At 55.4% G+C, this 24,244-nt stretch overlaps 1 protein-coding gene across 3 annotated transcripts in view; it reads left to right on the forward strand.

Moving 5' to 3' along the window:
- Nucleotides 1-11,187: 11,187 nt before the first annotated feature.
- The window catches only part of Dusp10 (dual specificity phosphatase 10), a 32,668-nt gene continuing 19,611 nt past the window's right edge, over nucleotides 11,188-24,244 (forward strand). Inside the window, exons 1-3 of one of the 3 annotated variants that reach the window (XM_021246431.2) lie at nucleotides 11,188-12,046; nucleotides 12,997-13,148; nucleotides 13,930-14,781. In XM_021246431.2, the coding sequence (XP_021102090.1) occupies nucleotides 13,971-14,781 (811 nt within the window). In that variant the 5' untranslated portion in view covers nucleotides 11,188-12,046; nucleotides 12,997-13,148; nucleotides 13,930-13,970. The other 2 variants (XM_004867413.3, XM_087209855.1) reach the window with 2 other exon arrangements.

The following is a 24,244-nucleotide window of genomic DNA, read 5'->3' on the forward strand; positions in this document are numbered from 1 at the left end:
AGGGCGAGTGCCGTGGGGCCCCAGATGCTGACAGGTCGGGACACATGAAGCCCAAGACCACTGTCCCTCTGGAACTTCCTGCTTGCTTCCCCAAATAGCAGCACAGGGCACAGAGTTGTGCAGTTCCAATGAGATGGAATGTGTGAACGCATTGTGTGGGGTCAGCTATGCCGATGTGCACTGTGTACCATAGCTATCTGTGAGCGTTTCACAACCTGGGAACCACAGCTGGGCTGGGACAGAGTGCGCCTTATGTCCAGGGCGACGCTGAAGACACTTCACAGCTGCTGGGCACGCACTGTCAGGTTGCCGGGCCTGGGTGCAGGGAACCCGGTGCTCACCACTTTCTCCTGCCTGGCGCTCTTCCAGAGCAGCCCTGCAGGGCCCGTTGGGGCTCAGCAGGGGAACGGAAGACACTGTGCTGTCTGGAACTTTACCCACAATGTGTTTGGAGGAACTTCCCATAAGATGGCCCCTCTCCCCCCCGCTCCCCCTTTCCCCCAGGCTTCCTTAGGGGCCTGTGACACCCCCTGCCCTGTTGACTCCCAGTAGGTAGGTAGACTATGGTGCCAGGCACTGCTCCCCGAACACCTGAAGCCTCTTTTCTTTTACCCGAGTTACAGATTCATTGACCCAGACTTTTTGGAAATGTTATTATTAGAACTTTAATCACTTATGTCCTCCTTTTCAGTTCTTTCTAAAATTACTTTCTGGCCATAATAATTATGCAAATTGTGGCCCAGTCTCGGGGAGCCGTGGCCCCCTGGCTGAAGCAGGACAGCAGCTCCACCACTACCTGTGAGCTGGCTGCAGAAGGTCGTGCTGGTTTCCCACCTCCATGGCCAGTCTCTGTCCTGCAGTCCGCGTGGTCCTAATGGCCAGGGTGAGGTCCTAACCCAGCCTGCCTTGGCTCCCACCTCAGGGCTGCTGTGGGAGCCAGATTCTGCAGTCGCATCTTAGCTCTGGCTCCGAGGCCGCCCGACCACAGTCAGCAGCTCTGGACACTCCACTTTCATCAGCTCTGTCACAGGAGGGCAGCCAAATGGCTCCTTTCTGCCTTGCAGTCTTTCATTCATTCAGCAAATGTGTACTGTGTGCCCAATTTGGTGGGTGTTGGGGTTATAGAGTCTATTCTTGGGGTAGGGAACCAAGGCAACAGAAATCTAAACCACAAATCACACTGAGAGGGAGAAGCACACATGGAAACTCAGAGACCAAGGAAGGGCAAGGCAGCAGCCCCAGTGCCTGGTTGGCAAGGAGCAGCCTGGGAGCCACCAGGTCGGTTCGAGGATGATGGGGACCATGGGAGGAGGGCCAGGGAGCAAGTGTCCCTGGGCACTCGGCAGATCCCGGAGTGGCAGTGCAGAGAGCCTTGCCCAAGCCCGCAGTGACGTCCAGCGACATCCGAGCGGCCTGGACGCGCTGTGGTGGCAGCCACTCCAGCAGGGGGCCTCTCGGAAGCTGCGCAGGGCTCTCAGCTTGGCTGGGGAGCACAGGTCCAGAGAGGAAGGAGAAGGGGACAATGACTCCCGCTCCGCTTTTCTGGCCTGTGCCTGGCAGAGGAGGCTGCCAACCTCCTACCTGAGGAGAGAATGAGAAGCAGAAGCATGTAGAGGGTGAGCTTGCATGGTTAAAATGTCTACACGGCAGGGGGCGTCCTGTCTACTTGGCAGGAGGAGTCAGAAGCAGTGCTACCCACAGGCCTGCGGGAGCTGACGTGCTCTGCGTGTCTCCCAGGTAGAAGGAGTGTCACCGACCCCTGGGGCTCACGCCCACACTCAGTCCCGTGGGACTCAGATCCCTCTCTGTGTCCCAGTGCTGCACTGCAAAGCCTGGATCCCCGAGACCCTTGGCATCCCCTGCGGTCCCCACTCCCCTCCACAGGAGCTGAGGGCCACCTGTTTCCTGCTCCCTCACCTGTCCTGCCCCGGCCACGCCCTCTGTGCACAGGGTGACTGCTGCCACTTCCCTCGCACCAGCCACATCTCTGCTCAGCAGCCCGCATCCTCTGCTTTGCTTCAGAGCCCAGAGCTCCCTGCCCTCACTGGGCACTCTGCCACCCCACAGCCCACTGCTGCCTGGGTCCCAGGACTCCTCCCAAGCCTTCCTCCCACCTCAGCCTCCTAACACTCCCTGCCAGGAGGTCTGCTAGTCACTCAGCAGTCACCCCTTCCCACTGGTTCCTACTGTCCCTGCCCCTTCCCCTCTCACTTCTCTGACCACGTGCCCCCTTTCCTCTTCCGCGGGTCCCTGAAGATGGGATCTATAGGCTCCTCTCCCCAGCAGCGGTGGAAGTGCGTTCTTGGGTTCAGAGCTTCAGCTCTGCTTCTATTACCTTCTGCAAAATGAAGACACTTGCACTGGGGCACTTCCAAAGCCAGGTGTAGTTTGCACCAAGAAAACCCATGCACATGTGGTATGGGCTATGGAGGGACAGAGGGAATGCACTTTGAAAACGGGAGTCAGACCAGGAACCATACAGCGATGAAGACACTTCTCAGAAGGAGGCAGCCCGCAGAAGCCATAGGAGAGGCCCAGGGCTGCTGTTTTTGTGGAGCAAGCCCCTGGGCACAATGGGCACTCTAAGCTCGGATCTGGATTCACACAGACCTTAACTGAAGTGTGCAGCAGGCCACACGCTGCTGCCGAGCTGAACCCATGAGCCTCTTGGGCCATGTGTGGCAAGTGGCCCCGCAGCATCGACGTCCCTAGAAACAGTGGTGCAAAGCAAGGCTCTGGTGTCCCGAGCTCCTGAGTCAGGTCCGGCACCTGTGTGCGCTCAGAGGATGCTGATCTTGGTGAGGAGCCAGCGAGAGTTGTGCATTCACAGCTGAGCACCCACTCACCCCGGGCAGAGAGCGGGAAGACAAGGGCCCTACACCTGCAGAGGGAGCGAGTTCCTATCTCCCAGGTGTTTCTGTAGACTGTGGCTTCTCCTAGAGCCAGCTGGCAGCCCTTAAGCTGAGATTTCACAGTAATTCTGCCACATGCCAATTAACTTGGGAAGGCAGGAGAAAGGGGAATAAAGAACCATACGAGGTGTCATTAACCCTGGGTTGAAAATGTCTTTCTTTAATACATGCTGGCAAACCGGGAAAGCAGTGTGTGCTTAGCATGGAGAGTCCGGATGCACTCAAACATTGGGATCCTTGGATCACGGTTAAATGTACGTTTCGGGGAAAGCAAGCACATCCACTCTCTCTTCCCTCAGGCTGCAGGGATGCATCAGAGGCTCAGGAACATATCTTTACTTTTATCTGTCCGGCTTCCAGACTGCTCTAGAATCCCTAAGCAGGAAGACCTGTTGGGACTTTCCTCCAATGAAGGGTGGGGAAATTTGTTTTCTTTTTTATTAGTAATCTAAGTTTCTTAAATGTACCCCTGTTGCCCTTTCAGGGGAATTTTAAACTCTTGTGAATGAAGACACGTGAAAGTAAAGATTAACTCAATTAAGATATCATGGGTAATGTGGACAGGTATGAATGTTACCTGCTACAGTGCCCATCTCTCTGGCTTTGCTCTCTGACCCTTGTTCACCAAAGAGGGAAATGGTGCATTAGTCAGAGCTTCCAGAGAAACAGAACCGAGAAGACCAGGTGTGCCATGCACAGAGAGGGATCTGCTCAAGGCATGTTTGCAGGCTGGCAAGGCTGGACCCACAGGCACAGGCTGGGGAGAGCCAGGGCTGCCGCTGGCATCCAAGCATCACCTGGCAACATCCTTTCTTGCTAGCAGGTTCTGGCCAGGCCTTCTCCTGATTACATGAGGCCCAGCGACATCTTGGAGGACAGTCTGCTTTATTCACAGCCAAAGATGGCCTGGCAGGAACAACCAGAGTGGGCTGTTTCTGGCCCGAGGCCCAGTCAAGCTGACACACAAAGTTAAGCACTCCAGGTGAAAATCCCCCTGGCTTCAACACACACAGGGCTGAGGCCTCACCCACAGGTGGGGCATGAGCCGCTCTCTGCACCAGGGGTCAGAGGGGCTGCCTTTGGGGTTCCCCTGGTTTGCAGACAGTGGAGCCAAGCATGGTGGATGCTCTGAAGGGCCTCACTCTGGCTCCGCTCAGTGCAGGGCAGGGGTCAGCGTGCCCCTGTCTGAAATGCTGAGCTGCACAGGAGCAGCCCTGGCCACTCCTTCCCGCCCTTGAGCGCCTTCTGCCAGGGAGCAGCTCGGGCTCCAGACCCCGCCTGTGTCTGGGCCGTGCTCACCCAGCCAGCCGGTGAGCCTGGACCTGCCCCTGCCTCCCTAGGCCTGCTCTGCCCAAACCCAGCCTTCCCACCCTGATGCCAGAAAGACAAAGAACGTGCGCACGACGCCCAGGCCTGCCCATCTGCATGTGGTCCCTCCCTCCTGGTTTCACAGGGTCACCTCGGTGGTTAGAGGGTGGCGAGGGTATAGGAGTCTATACCAGGGACAGCGGTCACAGCAGGCAGAAGGGCTGACACAGCTGGCAGCTGTCCTGAGCGCCCTGGGGAGCTTGCAGGGAGAGGGTCCATGTGACAGGATGCCTGGGGAGCCCCGGCCTACTGGTGCCTCCACCCTGTGCAGAATGCAGCCGTCTCTCTGTAGCCCTGGTTGTGCTACTAATCCAGTTTAAAGTTCAAGGTGTCCCTTTTCCCGGGCATGGGCACTGCACATGGAAGGATGGAGGTGGCCCGGCATGTCCCTCCCAGAGGAAGGTGATTCGCTGCCTGGCTGCCGGCCTGCCTCTCTGCATGGGCAGATGTGGGACACGGGGCCCCACTCAGCCTGGCCACTTCCAGATCCAGTCTGTTTATTTGTGCTGCGCCTCCTTGGAGAAGGCCCCTACTCCAGCTGAAAGGCTAGTGGAGTCCGCAGAAACTGCCTGCTTAATTCTCAGATGACTTGAGCTGACCTGGATTCGCCCAAGCACCTGCTACATGCATGGTGCTCTGGGCTCAGGACCCACGGCCTGCGGGGGCCAAGAGCACACAGACAGGTGCAGCTCAGGGCTCCACACAGAGCGGACTCTGCCCCGCCTGGGAGGGCCTGCAGGCACCAGTATAAGTCTCAGATGGTGGCGTCATTCGCTGTGTCAGAAGCCAGGGACCCTCAGAGTGCCGTCCCTGGGTGGGCCTCCAGCAGGTGTGGCCACCTTCCCAGAGCCACCACAGGCAGGGCTTCTGGTCCTGCTCCCTGGCCACTGCAGGGTCAGGGGATGTATTTCTGTTCAGAGCACCTGCCCGGACACAAAGAACTTGTTGACATCCAGTGTCCAGGATAAAATGCCTTTTTTATGACAGCAATTCACAGTATCAGTCAGGTGTCAGTGACTATGCAGGAGATTAACACCAGGAAATGTATAGCTTTGGGGTCTCCAAGAAGAAAGATGCTGAAAATGTAGTCGGGTCTGGAATGATCACTAAAGACCCACATCTTTATCTCCAGAGATAAACACGTGGTCCAGCCTGTGGGCAGTGACTGAGTGGTGGTGGAGACTTCAGGAGGTGGGGCCCAGTGGGAGGAAGTGAGGTCACTGGGGGTGGGGCCTTGAAAGGGGGTTATGGGACCCAGCCACTTCCTGTTTCCTCTGCGACGTGCTGCCTCACCACAGGCCCAAGAGAGCAGAGCCAACCAAGTAGGACTGGAACCTCTGAAACTGTGAGAAAAACAAACCTTTCCTCCTTTTAAGTGGATAATCTTGGTATTTTGTCACAGCTAACACAATAGAGCAAAGGGAGATATTGTACCTTTCCTCTCCTGAAAATGATAAGAAGGAAACATTTTCCCATGCCTCAGGACAATCGTAATTGCAGGGTCCTGGCTAACCACAGCATCAGGTATGTGTGGATTAGAAGGAACTGTAATGAGAAAGACATTGATATTGACATAGATGTCAGGGAGAAAGAGGTTGAAGTTAAAATGTTAAAGGAGAACATGGTAAAAGGCAGAAGAAAACCCCCAAGTGATGCATGAACACTGGAATTCTCCTGAGATAAACACCTGGTTGGTATCTGCATAAATAGTTCAAAAGAGGGATTGAATTTACTGACTTCAGAGGTCCCTACACTTCCAGTTAGTGAAGAAAATGAAATCAGTGGCTAAAATCCAAGCATCAGTTGAGTCCAGGAATGTATCTACGAAAAACACAATTCAAAGGTGTGTCCACTCCGTGGTCTGGATGTTTGTGTCCTCCCGGTTTCTATGTTGAAATCCCAAGACCCAACGTGATGGTGTGGGGTTGTGGGTCCTTTATGCACTGGGGGAACAGAGCCCTCCTGAAGGGTGAGCACCCATATAAAGAGACCTGACAGGCCCCTGGCGCTTCCTCCACATCAGGACACAGGAACAGGCTGGCACTCTGCAGCCTGGGGAGGGTGCTCAGCAGAACCCAGCCAACTGGCAGCACAGGCTTGGGTGTCCAGTGTCCAGAATGGCAAGGAATGACCTTCCATTGTCCTTAAGCCACTCCGGCTATGGTACTGTGCTGCAGCAGCCCAAGGAGCCTAGGGCAGTGAGTGTCAGAGCACTCTGCTCCTCCATCTGGGCGTCTCCTCCCACTCACTCAGCAGGAGCGCCCTGAGCTCACAGCCACACTGGTGCTGCTCCTGCGACCATCCACGCATTTGGACCCTCGGCCAACTTCTTTACAGAATCCACGGTAAGAGTCGGGCTATTTCTGGAGAAGAAAGCAGCAGTTCTGATCTGGTTTCCTACTTGGAGGATGCGGTTGTGAGACTGAGACCACATGAGGATGAAGATGCTCAGAGGGTTTGGAAGAAAACAGAGGAAGACAGACAGCTCTCAGCAGTAGTCAGCCTGAGATATACTGCAGCCAGGGGGCAGAAGTCAGTAAACCATGAGAGTTCAATAGTGCCCCCCGCCCCGGCTAAAGGCAGATGCTCTGAGTCTGGCTTTTTGTGTTGGTTGTGCTGTTTTCTGGCTGTGTGGGCTTGGGCAGGTTACTTAACCCGTCTGTGTCTGTTTCCTCATCTTTAAATCAAAGTGAATAAATCAAAGTGCACCTTCAGTACGGGTGTGAAGATTTAACTGAGCTGATGTGAGTAGCTCAGAACAGGCTGGGCAGAGTAAAACGCTCAGGAAGTGCTGCCTGTCATAATTTTATTTCTGAACTCTAGATCTGTAGAACAGGTTGTGTTAATATTTACTTGCAGAGATAAACGAGGTAGGTTGTGATGCCTTTGGTCGCCCACAGGGCCGTGGTCCAGGATGCAGAAACAGTGCATCATGACTCTTGGTTCTCAGCATGGGTGACCTCTCATTGGTCCACACTGGTCGAGACTTGTGAACTTTGGAACGTCTGCATCCTGAGGTACCGCGGGGATGGAAGCCGAGTCTCAATGCAAAGTGTGTGCTTATAGCCAAATCCTACGCACAGCCTGGGGGTAATTTTCTGACATGTTCTTAGCGCACCTTTGTTTCGACTGTGATATCACACAAGATCAGACATGGAATTTTCCACTGTGATCATCTCAGTGCTCAAAAGCTGTCGGGTTTTGGAGCATTGCTGATTTCAGAGTGAGAATCTCCACCTGCATGAGGCCTGCAGCCTGTCAGGGTCATGCTCAGGCGGCACCTGGCCTTTGGACCTCACACCGTATGGCACACCTGGGTAGCACAGTCAGATGCAGTCTCCGGAGGAGAGGCCCAGACCTCCACCTCGGGAGCCTGGCAGCGTCTCCCAGGCACGCAAAGCAGCTGCTCAGCTGGGAGGGGAAACCCTGACAGTCACTGAAGGAGGCGTTCATCTCGGAGTGTGTGGCTGGACCCACATGGCCGGTGCCTTAGCTGTGTGGTTGGTTGGTCCGTGATGGGTGTAAGCTTGTGCAGGCGGTCCACATCCTCAGCTGGAACCATGACAACAGCAGGCATCTGTGAGGTCAGCCAAGGAGCTGCCTGGGAAGGGGGCTCGCCCTTCATGAATACAGGGAGCTTGTGGGTCGTCCCTGTCAGTACCTTCCGGGTGGCCAGGAGAGGCTGGGCCGAGCTCCACTGTTGTTGTTAGACAGGGTCTCATTATGTGGTCCAAGCTGACCTTGAACACACACTGATCCTCCTGCCTCAGCCTCCAGATTGCTGAGATTACAGGTGTGCACCCCCACTCCTGTCTTGGGCCCGACTTTGAGGAGAGGGCAGAAGCCACATGCTGAGGCCATGCGCAGCTGGGGCATGTTGTCTCCATTCTCTGGGCCTCAGATGCTGTACAGGTCAACATCCGACAAGCATGGAACCACAGAGGAGCCCAAAGGCCAGCAGGGCCCTTTCTGCAAATGCCCTGCTGTTGTGTTGTCTTCGGAGTGAAGCCTTCCACCACGTGTCCATGTGCAGGATGGAGGGGTGGGGTAGGTGTGTGGTCACTCACCTTGGGGTTCTGTCCCTCGGGGTCTCCCTGAAACAGCTTAAGAACCAGTGGCCTAGAAAGGCTCTAAAGTCCCGTCCAGACCCAACATTGTGTGGTTCCAGTGGCTTTGGGGTCAAAGTGACCTGAAATCCAAGAAGCAATTAGGTTCTACAACAGCACTGTCCAAAAGAAATGGGCAAATTGTGTCAGTCATTGGAAGTTTTCCAATAACCATATTCTACATAAAAAATAATTGGAGAAAATTCATTTTAATAACATTTAGCTCAATATAGCCAATATATAAGCAGTTGAATGTGTAATCAGTGTAAAAATCACTGAGCTCTTTTACATTTGTATATGAAACTTGCAAAATCCAATGTGTGCTTGAACCTCAGGTGCCTCTCAGTTGCACAGGGTGAGTGGCCGCTGCTTCGGGCACTTGGACATGCATGGCCCCGAGCCTGGGGCTGTCCTGGGCAGGACCACAGTGGTCCCACACTGTGGACCAAGCATGTGGCCTGCCTCTGGTCCAGCCCACAGAGCCACAGTCCCACTCGTGCTGCTGTGACGAAATACCTGAGACTCGGTAACTTACTCGGAACAGACTTATTTCTCAGGGTTCCAGAGGCTGAGGAGTCTCAGGGAGGTGCAGGCCGTTCCCGTTTTCCCCTCTGGCCAGCGCCTGGTCTCTGCTTCTTCAGAGCATGCTCACACGGCAGAGGGGACAGGGATGGAAGGGAGGACCCCATTCCTCATCCCATCCACACGGTGGCAGCCATGCTTGGGGGCCCCCCTTAGCCGTTCCTTCCTTAGCCAGAGCTTGGTGTGGGACGGCTCCCGGCTCCTGGGCCTGGCCACAGTGACTCCACCCTGATGCTGTGACCTCATCACTGCCCTGCACTTTCCCATGCTCAGCTCGTCCCCACTTCTGGTTGACTGAATATCTTCTTTATCAGGAATTTAAGATTGCCATGTTTTCTCTAAGCCTTTCTCTGCCTAATGCTACAATCTCCAGAAATTTACCTTGACCTTGAAGATTACATTGAAGGTATCATTCGAAACGCTTCACTATTTGAACACACATAGGGAAGTAATTTAAATACCATGTTTGTTTGACGTCATCCATCTTAATATCGTATGTCTTACATCTGGGCCTAAGTTGTCTTCATCTCTCGACAGGAATACACAGCCTGTTGCTTGACTTATGTGCAGGACCAAAGCTGTGACCCAGTGCGGCTGTTACAGCACCCAGACACGGTGAGGATGCTTCCTTGTTCTCTGGGACTAAAAGTGCATGGAGACTGCTGGTTATTGGTATGCAGATGAGGTTGCTGGCCACTGGCTGAATGCACTGCAAACTTAGAGCCACAGGCAGTAAGTATTTCAGGCATTTTCACTGCCTACACCAGACTCAGAAACAGAGGCCAAATCACCTCTTCTGGTCCAGAGGGAGCTGAGAAGTGCCTGGAAAGCAATGCCTCTAGGTAGTGATGTTTTTCTACCACTCTATAATCTGCACATAAGATTTACACATAGAGATGCCTAATTGAAAAAAGAATCACGCCTGTGTATATACCCAGGGTCTGGCAATCACCCATTTTTAGGGTTTTATAACTGATGAGCACTTTTACCATCTTTCTCAATTTTTCAGCCTGGATGATTTAGATTCTTAGTTAACTGAATTATAAGAATTCAGAGCTTGAAACTATTATAAAATACTTGTCTCATTAGAGGAGTTACACTTCTTGGGGTTGTGTCCCCTTGAAGACTTTGAAGCACACTTCTGGAGTTGTGCACATCCCTGCCTTGGGGGCAGAGCCTGGTGGCAGTAGCAATGCATGAATCATAGATAGACCTTGAGGTGCATGAGAGGACACAGGAAAATGACCCTTTTCTGAACGCCTTTGAGCCACGGGGAGTCTGTATTTCCCACCATCACTTGCACAAGTATTCTTCTTTGTCTTCTGAGCTGGGGTCTCGCTGTCTTACAGGTATACAAATGAGCACGATCCTCAGCAGCCACAACAGTCAGAACCAGGACCTAGAATTCTTCAGTCTTGGGTGTGCACGTCTTCCCCACAGTTGTGCTTAGGAAGAGGCCTCAAGCCTCTCAGTCCCAAACCATCTGCGCTGGCCTCTGGGAAGCTCTCTTCTGCTTTCTTTGGAGATCACCCGGGACCCACCTCAGAGGCGGAAGGACAGAGACCTGGGGTGGCTCCCAGGTACCACCCAGGGGCAAGGGGCAGGGGGAGGGCCGCACCCCAAACCCTAGCTGTGCCGGATGCATGCGGGAACACAGGCATGCAGTGGCGGGGCTGTGTATGTGTGCGCACATGGATTTGTGCTCTCCAGGGTTTCTGGTAACATCTGAGCTGAGAACAGGTAGCCAGCGGTGGTTGGTGCCTTCTGACTTCGGATCACTTAGCGTGTTTCTCAGGCCTGGATCTAAGGTAAGCCTTCAGGTAAGGGAGAAGACCACGGGCAAATAGGCCACAGTGCTCAGAACACGTTACTCCTCTGTAATTATTTCGCTTTGGCCCTGATCCGGGCTCCAGGGAGCGGAGCGGGGCAGGACTGGCTGTTTCACCAAGAGTAGGAATCTTCAGGTGTAGACTCCAGGGGCGGCCAGGCTTTGCCACTCCTCCCAGTCGTCCAAGGCAGCCTCCTTGCAGATTCCAGAGGTTCCTGGGACCCCGGGCGGCTGGGGCTACCTCCTGCTCTTCCGCGACCCCTCTGCTGGCCACAGTTGGGAGTCGCGCGAGAGAGGCGGTGTCGCCTGCCCAGGTGCCTCCACCCGGTCCAGCGTGGCTCTGACCTAGGTTCCGGCTCCTTTCCGCCCGCGGGGGCCAATCCGAGGGAGAGGAGGGGCCGGGTGGAGGGGTCCAGGCGCTGGGGCTCCGACCCCCCCGCCCCCCGCGCAGCCTCCTCCGAGCAGCCTGGGGCGGGGCGGCTGCTCCTGTGGGGAGCACCCGGGCAGCCCGAGAGCCGCGACTTCTGCGGGCGCCCGCGGTTCCCTAGGGACCCGGACCGAGCGGGGCCGCGGTTCGCCTTGGAAAACCAGCCCTGCGCTTCGCATCTTCTGCCTGGGTCCCGAGTGAGGGGGGCCCGTGGGGTTTCCGCGGTGGCCCGAGGTGGGCGGCGGAGGCTGCGCAGTGTCCCTGGGTGCGGAACTCCGCGGTTGCCAGGTATCCGCGGGATGCGGGTGTCCGCGGGTGCGGGATCTCGGAGGCCCGGCTACAGAAGGGCACCGGCTTCACCTCGGGCGAGCGCAGCCCCGGGCTCGGGCCGGGAAGGGTTAACGGGCGGCCGGCCTGGCTTCCCGGGAAATAGAGAGCAGCTGCCCGCCAGCCGGCCGGACTTCTCAAGGGTTTGATTGGCTGCCAATGACATCACCGCCAGAGTCTCAGCATCGAGGCCCCAGGCCCCGGCCGACAGACCCGCCCAAACGCCGCGCGGCCACGCCCCCAGACACGCCCCCGACCGCACATTGGCTGCTGGTCTCGATGAGGTGGCGGTCCGCCTTCTCTGGCTTCTGATTGGCTTAACTCGCCGTCGGTTGGCGGCCGGCCCGCCCCCTCGGAATCATACATTTACAGTGTAGCAAAAGAGAAAGTAACTATGTTGCTGCTGGAGATCAATGAAACCCGGTGAATGGGCTGCCCGCGCGAGTCCACAGCAGAGGCGCAGCGCCCGGCAGTGCAAGGCTGGTCGGTCGAGGAAGTAAGTGGAAGTCCCTCGACCACTCAGGGGCGGTGTGTGCGCGCGCGTGTGTGCGCGCGTGTGTGAGTGTGCGCGCGTGTGTGTGCGTGTGTGTGCGCACGGGAGGCGGAGAGGGGGAACGGTGGACGCAGGACCGCGGGTGCTGCCCGGGCCCTGCGCGCCCACGCCGCGGGCCCCTTGCCCTGGCCGGAGGGAGCCAGGTTTGTTGGGATGCTTTGCGGCAGTTTCGCCGCCGGCGTGTGAGCGCCCTGCGCGGCGAGGACCGGGCGGTGGGTGCCGCGAGCAAGGAAGGCGTTCTCCAAGCGCCGTCTCCTCCGGGCCCTGCGCCGGCGAGCCGGGTCCTCGTCCCGGGGCTGCCAGGCCGGGCCGGCGGTTCGGGGCGCCGCGCACACCGCTTCTCTGCTGCAGGGACGCAGCCCACCGGGAGCGCTGGCCCAGGCGAGGGTCCTTAGCGTCGGTGAGCGGGCCCGCGTGTGCGCACTGGCGGAGGGCAGCGGGCTGGTCCTGGACGTCCGCCTCGGTACCACCAAGGCAGGCTTCTGCCCCCCAGTCCAGCTGGGAAACAGTTGCAGCAGCGGGAATAGTACTCGCTCTCCAAAAAATACTACGCAAGGGGGTGGGGAGTGAGGGCGGGAGGCTGGGTCTTCGTTCCCATCCAGGGATGCGGGGAGAAGCCCGAGTCTGTGGGGACCTGTGCCTGGCTGTGCGTGCGTGTGTGGACTCCGCCTGTGACACTTTGGCTGGATGTCAGAGAGCGGTGTCGGCCGAGTGTAGACAGATGATAGATGATATTTTTCCAGACAGCTCTTAAAGTTCGCTTAGGTGAGCCGCTGTTGCATGGGTTTGGTTTCACGGCTGTGTGCATCTGTTAGAGAGGAGCCAGCAGAGCCGTGGAAGCCTCTAGTGCCCACAAGGAGTGGGGAGCGAGGGACTGCCCCTTCCCTTCGCAGGCTCCCGGGAGCAGACCGCAGGTGGACCTCTGTAAGGACCCCAGCTCCCTCCCGCAGGGCACGGCAGTGCGGCTGCTCCAGCCCGGACGCAGCCTGTGCAGGACATTCGAGGGCAGGGAGGCCAGGCCATCGGTCCTGTCCTCAGAGGCCAGGTGAGCGCCGGCAGGGGATCGGTGGGTGATGGAACTCAGGATGGGATTTCCAGACCTGGCTCCTCGGCCGGCCATCGTGACTTCATTTTAGCATACCAGTTGGTAGTGCAAAGGGGAAATGTAGGTTAGTTTATAAGAGGCCAAGAAGGGACATGAGGTCCGAGTGTGACTGCTGTGGTCTCCAGAGGACCTACTAGGATGGGGAGCAAGAGTAGCTCCTACTTAAGTTGATTCTCTCAAGAGGTGCCTTCACTCTGACCGGTAGAAAGTTGACATCCACCCTGAGGTATATTTAGCGGCTGAGTACTTCTGTGTGCCAGGCCAGTGTTCTTGGTTGGCTCTGAATTGCAGTGGGTTAAGGAATTAAATAGCAAGCACCCGAGGGTACACAATCGGGCTTCCTCCGTGGAGAGTCCTTCTGCCTGGGAGATGTGGCCCAGAATAGATCCTCTGAACAACTCCCTTCTGTCTGCAGCTTTCTGATTCTCTGAACCCTCACTTTCCGGAGGCTGAACTTTGATGCTGCCCATGAAAGTTTGTTCATTAACATTTGCAACATGAAGTCCAACGTCAGGGTAGACTTAGTGGCCAGATACACAGGGCCCCAGTCCGCATCCTGTTGAATCCATCAGAACGGGTGTCAGGCTTTGGTAGCTGTGACAAAGGGCAATTTGCACTTCGCCCAGAGATAGGCAAAGGCTCCCCCCAGAGAATGGATGAGACTGCCTTTTGTGCCACATGGTGACTTTATTCTTTCTTTTCCCCTTCCCCTTCTTTGCAGACTCTTGAGTTCTTCTTGAATTACCAGTGTTCAGCCTCTTCATGCCTCCGTCTCCTCTAGATGACAGGGTAGTAGTAGCACTGTCTAGGCCCGTCCGACCTCAAGATCTCAGCCTTTGTTTAGACTCTAGCTACCTTGGCTCTGCCACCCCCGGCAGTAGCAGCCATCCTTCTGTCATTGCCACCACTGTTGTGTCCCTCAAGGCTGCGAATCTGACATATATGCCCTCATCCAGCGGCTCTGCCCGCTCCCTGAATTGTGGATGCAGCAGTGCCAGTTGCTGCACTGTGGCAGCCTACGACAAGGACAGTCAGGCCCAGACCCAAGCCATTGCTGCCGGCACTGCCGCCACTGCCATCGGAACCTCTGCCGCCAGCCCTGCCAACCAGATGGTCAACAACAATGAGAACACAGGCTCTCTAGGTCCATCGGGTGAAGTGGGCAGCCCTGTGACAGGGGTCCCCAAGCAGCTCACCAGCATCAAAATCATCTACCCCAACGACTTGGCCAAGAGGATGACCAAGGGCAGCAAGAGCCACCTGCCCAGCCAGAGCCCTGTCATCATCGACTGCAGGCCCTTCATGGAGTACAACAAGAGCCACATCCAAGGAGCTGTCCACATCAACTGTGCCGACAAGATCAGCCGGCGGAGGCTGCAGCAGGGCAAGATCACTGTCCTGGACTTGATTTCCTGCAGGGAAGGCAAGGACTCTTTCAAGAGGATCTTTTCCAAAGAAATCATAGTTTACGATGAGAACACCAATGAGCCAAGCCGCGTGATGCCCTCACAGCCTCTTCATATAGTCCTCGAGTCCCTGAAGAGAGAAGGCAAAGATCCTCTGGTGCTGAAAGGTAAGGATCCTGCTCCCCTCCCACCACATCCTTCTTCTTGCCGGAATCCCCCCAGACCAAGATAGACTTTCTGCCCACCTTCTCCGTGCCCATTCTTTAGGGTTTGGCTATTGTGAGAAAAATGCAGCAGCCTCGGGCTGCTGGCTGGAAGATCTGAGTGAGTCCTTGCCTGGACTGGCTTCTGATGCATGGCTAGGGCAGGCCACGTCACCTCTCAGAGATGGTGCTCACCTCGAACCAGGGCCGATGGGAAGTGAAGCGTGGCTGGGAGCTGGGTGAGACTCATTGCCTGTTAGACCCAGTGCTGTGGATGGAGCAGAGGAACAGAGTAGTGCTGAGCTGGAGAGGACTGTTCTTTGGGAGGAAACCTCCTCTTTCTCCCTCTCTGGCCAGCTTGGCTTTGGATGGTTGCTAAAGTGACCTTTGAGAAGGGCAGAGATCTGTATGAAGGCCCCAGTGAAGAGGAAAAGTTCACCCCTGCAGCCATCACTCTGCCCCATCCCCAGGGGGACAGAGGCAGTTTAGTGACCTTCTCCCTGGCCTGCGGTGGTTTTGGGCCTCACTTGATGTCAGCTGGCATCGTGGCTTTTCCCAAGAAGGCGTGGTGGGTGGCTTTCCCTGTCCATGGAATGTGGAATGACTGTGGTCAAAGGAGCTGCACCTGGAGGAGGAATTCAGGACCCTCCTCTGGGTGCCTGGTAGCAGGGCTGCCTGGGCTGGCAGGGGGGGTCCCGTGCCTGGCCCGCCTGTCCTCGTCACCCCTCGTGTCCTGACCCTGTGCCCTTCTCCTCTGGGCATCTTCTGCCTGGTGGCGGTAGCAAGACAGTCATCTTCCTCCCTTTCTCCTCCTTTGTGTTTTGACCAAGGTGACGGTGGTTTCTGGGGCCCAGCTCAGCCAGCTCCCAGACGTGTTGAGCCCCGGTGTTGCTGGTTGCCCCCTCACCGTGTGTGTTTAAATTGCCACCATCCGCTTAGGTGAGCCCAGTAGTTTGTCTTTGTCTTTGGGGAGCCCCTCTGCCATTGCCTCCTGGGTGACGCCTCCTGCCTTCTCTCATGCAGTGGCCTTGGGGGTTCGATCCTAGGTCCCTTTGCTGTCACTCCCCTCCCCACTCTCCACTCCTGTCCTCAGGCATGCTCCTTGGGCCCCACTGTCACAAAGACTTGGCTTTCCCTGCGAAGGGGTCTTCGGTGAAGGAGAACATCTCACAACTGTATGCAGAGAGATCCGGAAGTCGGGCAGTGTTGGGTGATGGTAGAATGTTTTCTTGGAGTCTCACACAGGTTCAGGATCCTCCACAAGCTCTGTATTCCATTTCTGTTTTCGAGTGTGGTTGGCTCCTAGTATTTCCTAGTGGGCTCCCCCTGCCCTTGTTCTTGCGTGGTAATCTTGGCTGGGCTTGTGTATCTCAGATGAGAAAATACTGTCCACAGAGTTCCACTTGTGACAGTTTGCCTCGGGAAACAATGACAAACAGTCTTGCTGGTCTCATTTCTCCCGTAGAGTCGATATTCTTGATGAAAAGCAGGCTTCTTGTGTCTCCATAGTCTGAAAGGCATCAAGCAGTACACATTCAGATGACCCTGAACTTGGGTGTGGGTGATTAGGAGGAGGTAGATCCTGACTCTGCTGTGCTGTGGGCCTGTCAGGTGGTGAGCAGAGAGTGTCTTGGGGCCACTGAGAAGGTGAGGTTCCTCTCACTCTGCTCTGGGTGCAGCTGGGTGCCAGGCAGCCGGCTGCCCCGTGCCTGGGTAAGATTGCCTTGTGGGGCGGGGCGGACTGCACTGACCTCACCACGCGCAGCCGCAGGGAGCACTGGGTGTTTTCGGGCTGCTGAGCCTCGGCTGCGATGGTCAATTTGCAAGACGCTCTGGTAATAGGGGTTGGGTTATTTGTAATTTGGGGGGCCTTTTCTTCAAATATCTGGGGATCTGGTGGAAAATACATAGTTCAGGAGCAAAAGGGTCTCATTCTGTGGGTTGTTCTCATCGCTCATGTGGCATTGATGGCAGAGTGCAAAGGGAAGCAGGCCTGGGTGGTTAGCAGAGCGCCTCGCTGCGCTTTCTCCCGGGTGAGCCTGCGGCTAATTCCAGGCAGCACTGAGGCAAGGGTAGGTTGGGCTTCCCTCAAGGGCTCGGTCAGCAACTTCTCCCGGGGCTCGAGTGGGTCCGACAGACCACGCTGCTCTGGCTTTTCCTGTGAGGTTTATTTTAGGAGCCCTGTCCCTTGGTGATCTGAGATTGCATTTCAGCAGGGGTGGTAGTGGTGTCATTGGGGCTGCGTGTCTTTGGCAGGGCAGTTGCGTGGCTGGGCTGGGGTGGTTGGGTGATGAGGGAGACACATGCAAGGCCTTGTGCGTTTATTTCGGGGATTTCAGTGCAGTCTCGGGTAATCTATGACTGCCCCGGACGAGTCCCTGGCCGTGTTTGTAAACACTGGTTGCTACCCTTGCCACCCAAGCGCTCCTCCGGCCCCATCCGTGCCAGGCTGTCCGCTGTGTTGCTGCCCGTCAAGCGCGGCTGCTGGTTGCCGTTTTGGTGATGCTGGGTCAGGTCGGGAAGAGGTGCTGAGCACAGAAGCCCCTGGGATTACGTCCCTGCTCTAATTTACAGCCCCCTCCCCTCGTGACCCAGGCTGGACCCGGCTTAGTCTCATCTTCCGAAGAGTAAGTGGCGTTGAGCCCCAGCTTCTGCTCAACCTGACGAAAATGACCAAGATGAATACTCAAGGCTTCTCGACATCTGTGAAGGATTACAGTCGGCTTCACTGAAAGCTGATTTTTAATCAGCTGTTACTTGGTTTCTGGCCACAATGCATAAGACGGCAGGCAACCCTTGACCTTTCCTAACCAAAGCACCACGCTTGCTGTGGTCCCCGGAGGACCCCTTTGTTCCTAACAAAGCTAGGTTCAGGGAAAGAATTTATCTGTCTTTTACCTGGATAGGGAGACTCTACTGCTGCCTCCTTTCTAAACACAATATATGCCTTTAAAACTTTTATCATAAAAAATGTTGTTTAGAGAAGTAGAAAAGTATAGAATGAATATCCTTGTCCCTGTCAACCAATAATGGTTGAGTTTCCCTGTTTGCTTTCTCTTTTCTCTTTGTTGAAATTTTGTATGGTACAGACAACATTCAGATATGGTTAAGTATGTTGGCTAAGACTTAATATTTTAAACTTAGTAATGCTGGGAATATTTTATAGGGTAGTCGGATGTGTTTGCTGCCAGCTACCTCAGTGTCATGTTCCTGTCTGAGTGTTTTTCAAAGACAGGGTCCCAGGCATCAGAAGAAGCTGCCCACAGAGGGGAGTGAGGTCGCTGGGCACCTTAGGGTGCGTCCTGGCTCCCGTGTATGTCTGAGAGCCCTGGCCTTGCTGCCATGTGCTGCCATGGAACACTGACTGGCTGAGCTCCGATCTGTGATGCTACTGGGAGTTACTTTCCTACTTCCAAACATCCCATGCACCCTCTGAGAGGGCGGCAACCTCAACTGCATGTTTTCCCTGCTCACAAAGGGTTCCGAAATAGACGCATGCAGGTGGTGGCCATGAGATGGTGCTGGGAATGACCACGCTCAGAAATCAGAGGCCCTGGGAAAACAGTTTTTTCTCTGCTTTGTTTGGGAGGAGGTGTGAATAAAAATCACCCCTCCCCCCCCACAGGACGTCAAGAGGATTTTTAATTGAAAAAATTAATTTTTAATATAGCTCTTGTATGAAATAAAATCCATATCTATGTTCACAAGCTTAACTGTCAATATTCTCAGCCCCTGACTCACGCCCAAGGCTGGATGCCAAACATTGGCTTTGCAGCAAAAAGGGGAGAAGTTGAGGCCGAACTTCAGACTCACTGTGTCCAGTGGTGGCGTGGCCCTAGGGCAGGGCGCTTAAGCCCTGCAGTCCTTGCTTTCCTCCCTCACAGGAGGTGACGCCGTTGCTACTCACTCTCTCCTAGTGGCGGTTCAGGAGCTAAGCGCAGTAATGTGTTTCCAGTGTTCAGCGTAGCACCTCGTACCAACAACCACTTTGTAAAGGCGGCTCGCTGTTATTATTACTATTGATCGAACAGAAATACGGTGCCAGTAAAAATGTAATCTTGCCTCTTCTTACAAAGGAGCACAAATAACAAGCTACGTCTAGCAGTGCGTACTTGGGGTGTGTGTGTGTGTGTGTGTGTGTGTTGCTATGGCCTAAAAATAACTTGGTGACTGTGACCTAATTTAAGTAGATACAGTTGGAGTGCCAAGTAATTGCAAAAACATGTTGAGTCAAGAGGCTAGAGTAATTTGGACCTATCTTAGAATTATTTGTAGGGTAATTTCTAAAAACGTGATGATAAGTCTGTCCAGCTAATGTCCTGTCCTAAGTAATGAAAGTACAAAACTTTTGAGCTTTGCTTTTCCTGGTGTCTCCTCAGGCGGACTTATTTTTAGAAGGAGGGTTGTAGTCTGACTATAAAAGGGTAGGTGGGGGCGGGGTCCTGGACCAGGGGCTGGCTGCTGCCCTGTCCCTCAGTCCGCCCCAGAGCCTGGCCCTCAAGGGCACAGGGTGACCTGGGGTCCTGCTGCTCGGCAGGGTGGAGCTTGGTTCCTCACACCTGGCCACAGTCTGCCTCCCCAGGTACCCCTGTGTCCAGCAGCACAGAGGGGTCCAGGTGCCTGCCACGGTGGGGGTTCCAGCAGCACAGAGGAGTGAGGGGTGCATGTGGACAGGGCACGCAGCTCCGGGGCTGGGCTGCCACACCGGCTGCCGGCCACCCCACAGAACCTTTCACCTAGAGGAGGGCGGGGTCCAGGTGCCCCAGCCCAGGGCTGTGGGAATGGGTGGCAGCCGAGTTCACATCCTCCCAGGCCCATCCTCGAGGCCAGGGCCGGCAGACTGGTCAAGGTCAAGCTCAGGAAACCCAGGACGCTGGGGGAGGATGCGATGGATCGGGGAAAGCTAGGCAGGGGCGGAAACTCAGGGGGCAGAGCTGCTTGTCCAGTTCTGCTTAAAAACTCGCTTGCCAGAGAAGGGCGGGTGGGTACACATTCCCTACCTGTCCGCAGCAGAACTCTCCCTCCCGGCCTCTGCAGGTGCCTGGGGCTGGGTGGAGCCTTTGCTGCAGGGCCCTGACCAGGCAGCAGAGCCAGGCCCACCTCTTGGGATTTGAGAATCTACTCTCGGAGCTGCAGGGTCCCAGCCCTTAGGGTCTCAGCTCCCGAGGCTGCTCCTCCGGATCCCTGGGGGTGGCTTCAGACCTCAGGTGCTCAGTTCCTTCCCGAGTCTGGTCGAATTGGCCCAGGCTGCAGCCTGCGTTCAGATGGAGGTGTTGAAAGCTCCCTGGGTGATTCTAAGACGCAGCAGAATTGAAGAACCATGACCTAGTGGAGTCTCCTCATCCTACGGTCATGGAGATGAGACCGAGGTTGGTGACTTGTCCAGGATCACACGCACGATTGCCAGATTGATAGGTGGATCTATGGGTGTGTTATCGAGCAACAGTACCTAATATATAGCATAAAATATAAACTAATGTATTAAATTAATACTTTTGAGCAAAAATACCTTTTTTCTTTTTTAAATTCTGACATTTCAGACCAGAACCAAAGGTTCTAAGTCTAAGCACTTTGAACTGCTGGTTAGCAAGCAGTTCATGGTCTAGATTTTACCTGGCCCTAGAAATACAGCCAGATATTAACACTGATTTAATTCCATCTTCTGAGTAGCTTAATGGCTTAAGCAAGAGCTGAAAACACACATATCAAGATGCACTCCCGTATCTCAAGCTTCCACGACATTTGTGTAGTGGCCGTGTGTGGGCCAGCTAGGGGCAGAGGGTGCTGCTTGTCCTCGGCCCTTGCCAGGGGCCCGTAGCCCCGTATGCAGGGCTGGCAGGGTCCCCGGCCATGTGGGAGGGGTCCCCTCGGCCTCGCTCTGGTTTATGGGCCACTCACCTTCAGGGGGTGCCTTAGTTTACCTCTCTTGAAAAATAGCACACCTGTTTTAAGCACCCCGTGGGCCAGCAGAATTTCCCCCAGCCCCGATGTGAAAAGCAGGGGTCTGCTGGGTGCTCACGGCCTGAGCCTGAAAGCTGCTCTCCACTGGCCAAGCTCGCCTGGTGCGGCCCCCTCTGCAGAGCACAGTGGAGCTTGGTCGCTTGGACCAGAGGTTGTGGACGCGCCGCTGACAGGAACAAGGCCTGGGTTTGTTTTCCTACGCGCTCTGTGAAGAGAGGACGTGCTGGGCGTCTGAGCCCGGCAGACAGTTTCAGTGGCGAGGCTTTGCCTGCTTTCCAGAGACCGTGCCAGCCGCGCCCTGGTGGCGGCTGGGGTGCGGCCCTGAGCGCCGAGAGTCCCGTACCCTGCTGCTCCCTGAGCCCTGTGGCTCCCGCTCAGGCAGATTCTCTGGTGATGCTTTCCTACACCATAATCCGATGGATTCAAAGAGACGGAGAAAACACTGAGGCTGTTACTGTGAGACATTTGGAATGCACGGTTTCGTATTCATCTCGATGGGATTTCCCAGCTATGAAGTCTTTGACTCTTCAGTGTTTTTATCCACACCCTGAGGGGCCACAGCCTCGTTTGCAGGCCCGCCTGCAACTCCTGTTCCCACATGGCAGCCGGGAGCCCTGCTCCCCAGCAGGGCCTGCATTTTCTGTGACCTAGAGGAAAAGGACCCGGGCCTTTGCACAGGGAGCCCGCTGAACCTGCCTGCGACTTTCTTACTAGACAAAGGAGGCGGTTGCCCCACACCCTGCCTCTGGTGAAGCAGGAGATCAGTTACAGGAAGAGAGGGGCTCAGGAGTCATCAGAGGATCTGAGTTCCAAAGTGATTGACTTGTAGGAAGACTGCTCCTCCTCTGCAGCCCCAGACCGAGAGTTCATGGAGAAGAGCATGCAGCTGACACTGGTCTGTGCTCCTGCCCTCCCGTGTCCCCATGGGCCCAGGAGCCTCATCATCTGCTGTCCACGTCCACTGTCAGCTGAGGCCTGAGCCGCCGTCAGCCGCTGCTCTGCCGTCCAGCTCCATGAACCTGAATTTTGTCCCGGTCAGGAGGTTGCTGTCCACTTCCTCAACACCTTGCATTTATTCTGTGGAGAAATTATCTTGTGTTCTTTAAACCATGGCCCTGGAGCCCACTGTGCTGGACTCAAGAGAATGAAGGACAGCCTGGGAGGAGAGGTGGTGGCAGGAGGGACGGCAGGAAGGTAGGGCTGGCTCATGGCAGCAGCACATCCTGCCCTCGGGCGTCTGGGTTCAGAGCTCAGTGGACATTTTGGCACAATCATTACAGTGTCTCTGCCTCAGGAACAGTCACACTGGAGCAAACATCCGGAGGCCTTTCCCAGAGGGACAGGCAGTGTTTTCTTAGGACTTGTACAGTATGTCTGTTCTCACTGTGTAGTACATGCTGGCCTTGAGCTCACAGGGATCCTCCTGCCTCAGCCTCCCGCGTGCTGGGATCACAGGTGTGCACCACCAGACCTGGCCTCTATTCTCATCCAAATGCTACATTTTTATGATAAGCCTTCAAAAGGATGAGTCTGGTTCCCATGCAGTGATATTTTAATCCACCGGCAAACATTACTCAATGACATGTGAGTGCTCTGGATCTGACCAATCTATCATCCTTGAAATTACAAAATTACTTTCCAGAGAGCTCAGAAGCATAGGAAGAAAGGTGCAGCTCCTGGCCACTTTCTCTGCTGGCATCTCCCTCAGCTACCAGAGCGGCCTAGCGGAAGGAATTTGAGGGACAGATTTGCTCCTTCTCTCCCATGAGTGACTGGTGAGTGGAGAACAAGGATTCAGACCTGGTTCTTGGGCTGGGCTCTGGCTGTGTAGTGTGTGCTTAGCACACACCTGTTCCTGGCTTTGCCCCCAGAATCATCAGAAACAATAAACAAAGAGCAGGAAGGGGGTGGGGCGGGGCTCAGTGTAGAGCACCTGCCTGGAGTGAGTTCCAAAGCCTGGGCTTCCATCCTCAGCCACAAAATACAACAACAACAACACACACAAACACACAAAACCCAACAGAATCCACAAACCCAGGCCTTGGGGTTTCAAATCCGGCTGTCTTTGGACTGGGCCTGCATCTGGATTCCTCAGCTGGTTGTGTTCATCCTGGCACTGCCTGCTGAGTTTTCTGAGGCTCACTCAGCCCCCACCCTCTGCACTCTGCTGCTGGTGCACCCTCGAGTGACAATTCCAGTGTGAAGGAGCATGGCCTGCTGTTCTGAGAGCAGAGCAGGCTTCCCTGGGACCCCACCCCAGGTTCTAGCTCAGCCTTTGGAAACGTCACGTTGGGTTGTGGCAGAGCTTTGTAAGGAGTAAGGAATTAAAGAAAGTTTTGGAGAAAGGCAGTGATCATGGCTGGCATTTTTGTTGTGTTTTTGAGCTAGGGTCTTGCTGTGTATACCAGGCTGGCCTTGAACTCATGGCAATCCTCCTGCCTCAGCCTCCTGAGTTCTGGGATTACAAGCATGCAGTACCACACTCAGTATTTCGGGCATGTATGAAGTGTGTCTTATATTCCAGATGTGCTGTGAGTGTCAGATCTTGTGATCACACTCGATTACCTGTGGTGAGCAGGACTCAGGAAGCGCCAGGTCTGGTCCGGAGTCCCTGGACTGGCACACACGCTGCTGGGCACAGTGTGGCTGCACTTCTGCTTGGTGCAGTCTTACAGCCTGGGGCTCGAAACCCATACACCCCCTGGGAGCCTGCGGAGGAGAAGAGGATGCTGCTTCCTTCCTCCACATCTCTTCATTCATTCCCAAGTGGGAAGCAGAAGCGGAGATGGTACGGGAGATGTGAGCTGTGACTGTCTCAAAGCCCCTCACACGCACACATGCTCAGCTTGTGTTGAGCTCATTATTGTCCTTGAGTGTAGACGATAATGCAGCTACAGACTTTCCCTGGTGGCTGTGAGGAGAGACTATTGAGAAGCTGTCATCCCCCTCAAGAAGGCGAGGTCCCAGGGACAGGGTCAGAGACCCTGTCAGGGCTCCACAGCTCCTTCCTGTGCCTCCCTCATGACTGCGACCCCTTCTGCATGGAAGGCTACAGGTGCAGTGTGGGTGACCTGGGGCACTGCCATGAGGGCCCATGGAGAAGGACCCTTGGAGGAAGGGCAGCAGGTGCCCAGACCCCGGCTGGGAGCCGCATTTGTCAGGCAGAGTTCTGTCTCCTGGGGTGCCAGCTCCACCCCTGGGGAGCACGTGACTTGTGCCCCTGCTCTCCGTGCCCCCCGAAGCTTTGTCTGGTGGCTCCAGCCCCAGGACCTCCAGGAAATAAGAGCAGTCCTTAGTCTGCAAAGCAAAAGTAATTGATTTAAAGTTTTCAACAATTCCAGGCTCCATGTTGGTGGCAAACGCTCACACTGACATTGCGCAGTGAATTTTCTGAGCCCCCAGGCACTTTGGTGTTGAAATCCGTGTTCTTTGGGGTCCCTTACACAGTAGGCTGTCACTGTGAGGT

Source organism: Heterocephalus glaber, unplaced genomic scaffold (genome assembly GCF_053883595.1).
Source record: "Heterocephalus glaber isolate CG9 unplaced genomic scaffold, H.glaber_assembly_v1.0 deba00001067, whole genome shotgun sequence".
In the NCBI taxonomy this organism is placed as follows: Eukaryota; Metazoa; Chordata; class Mammalia; order Rodentia; family Bathyergidae; genus Heterocephalus; species Heterocephalus glaber.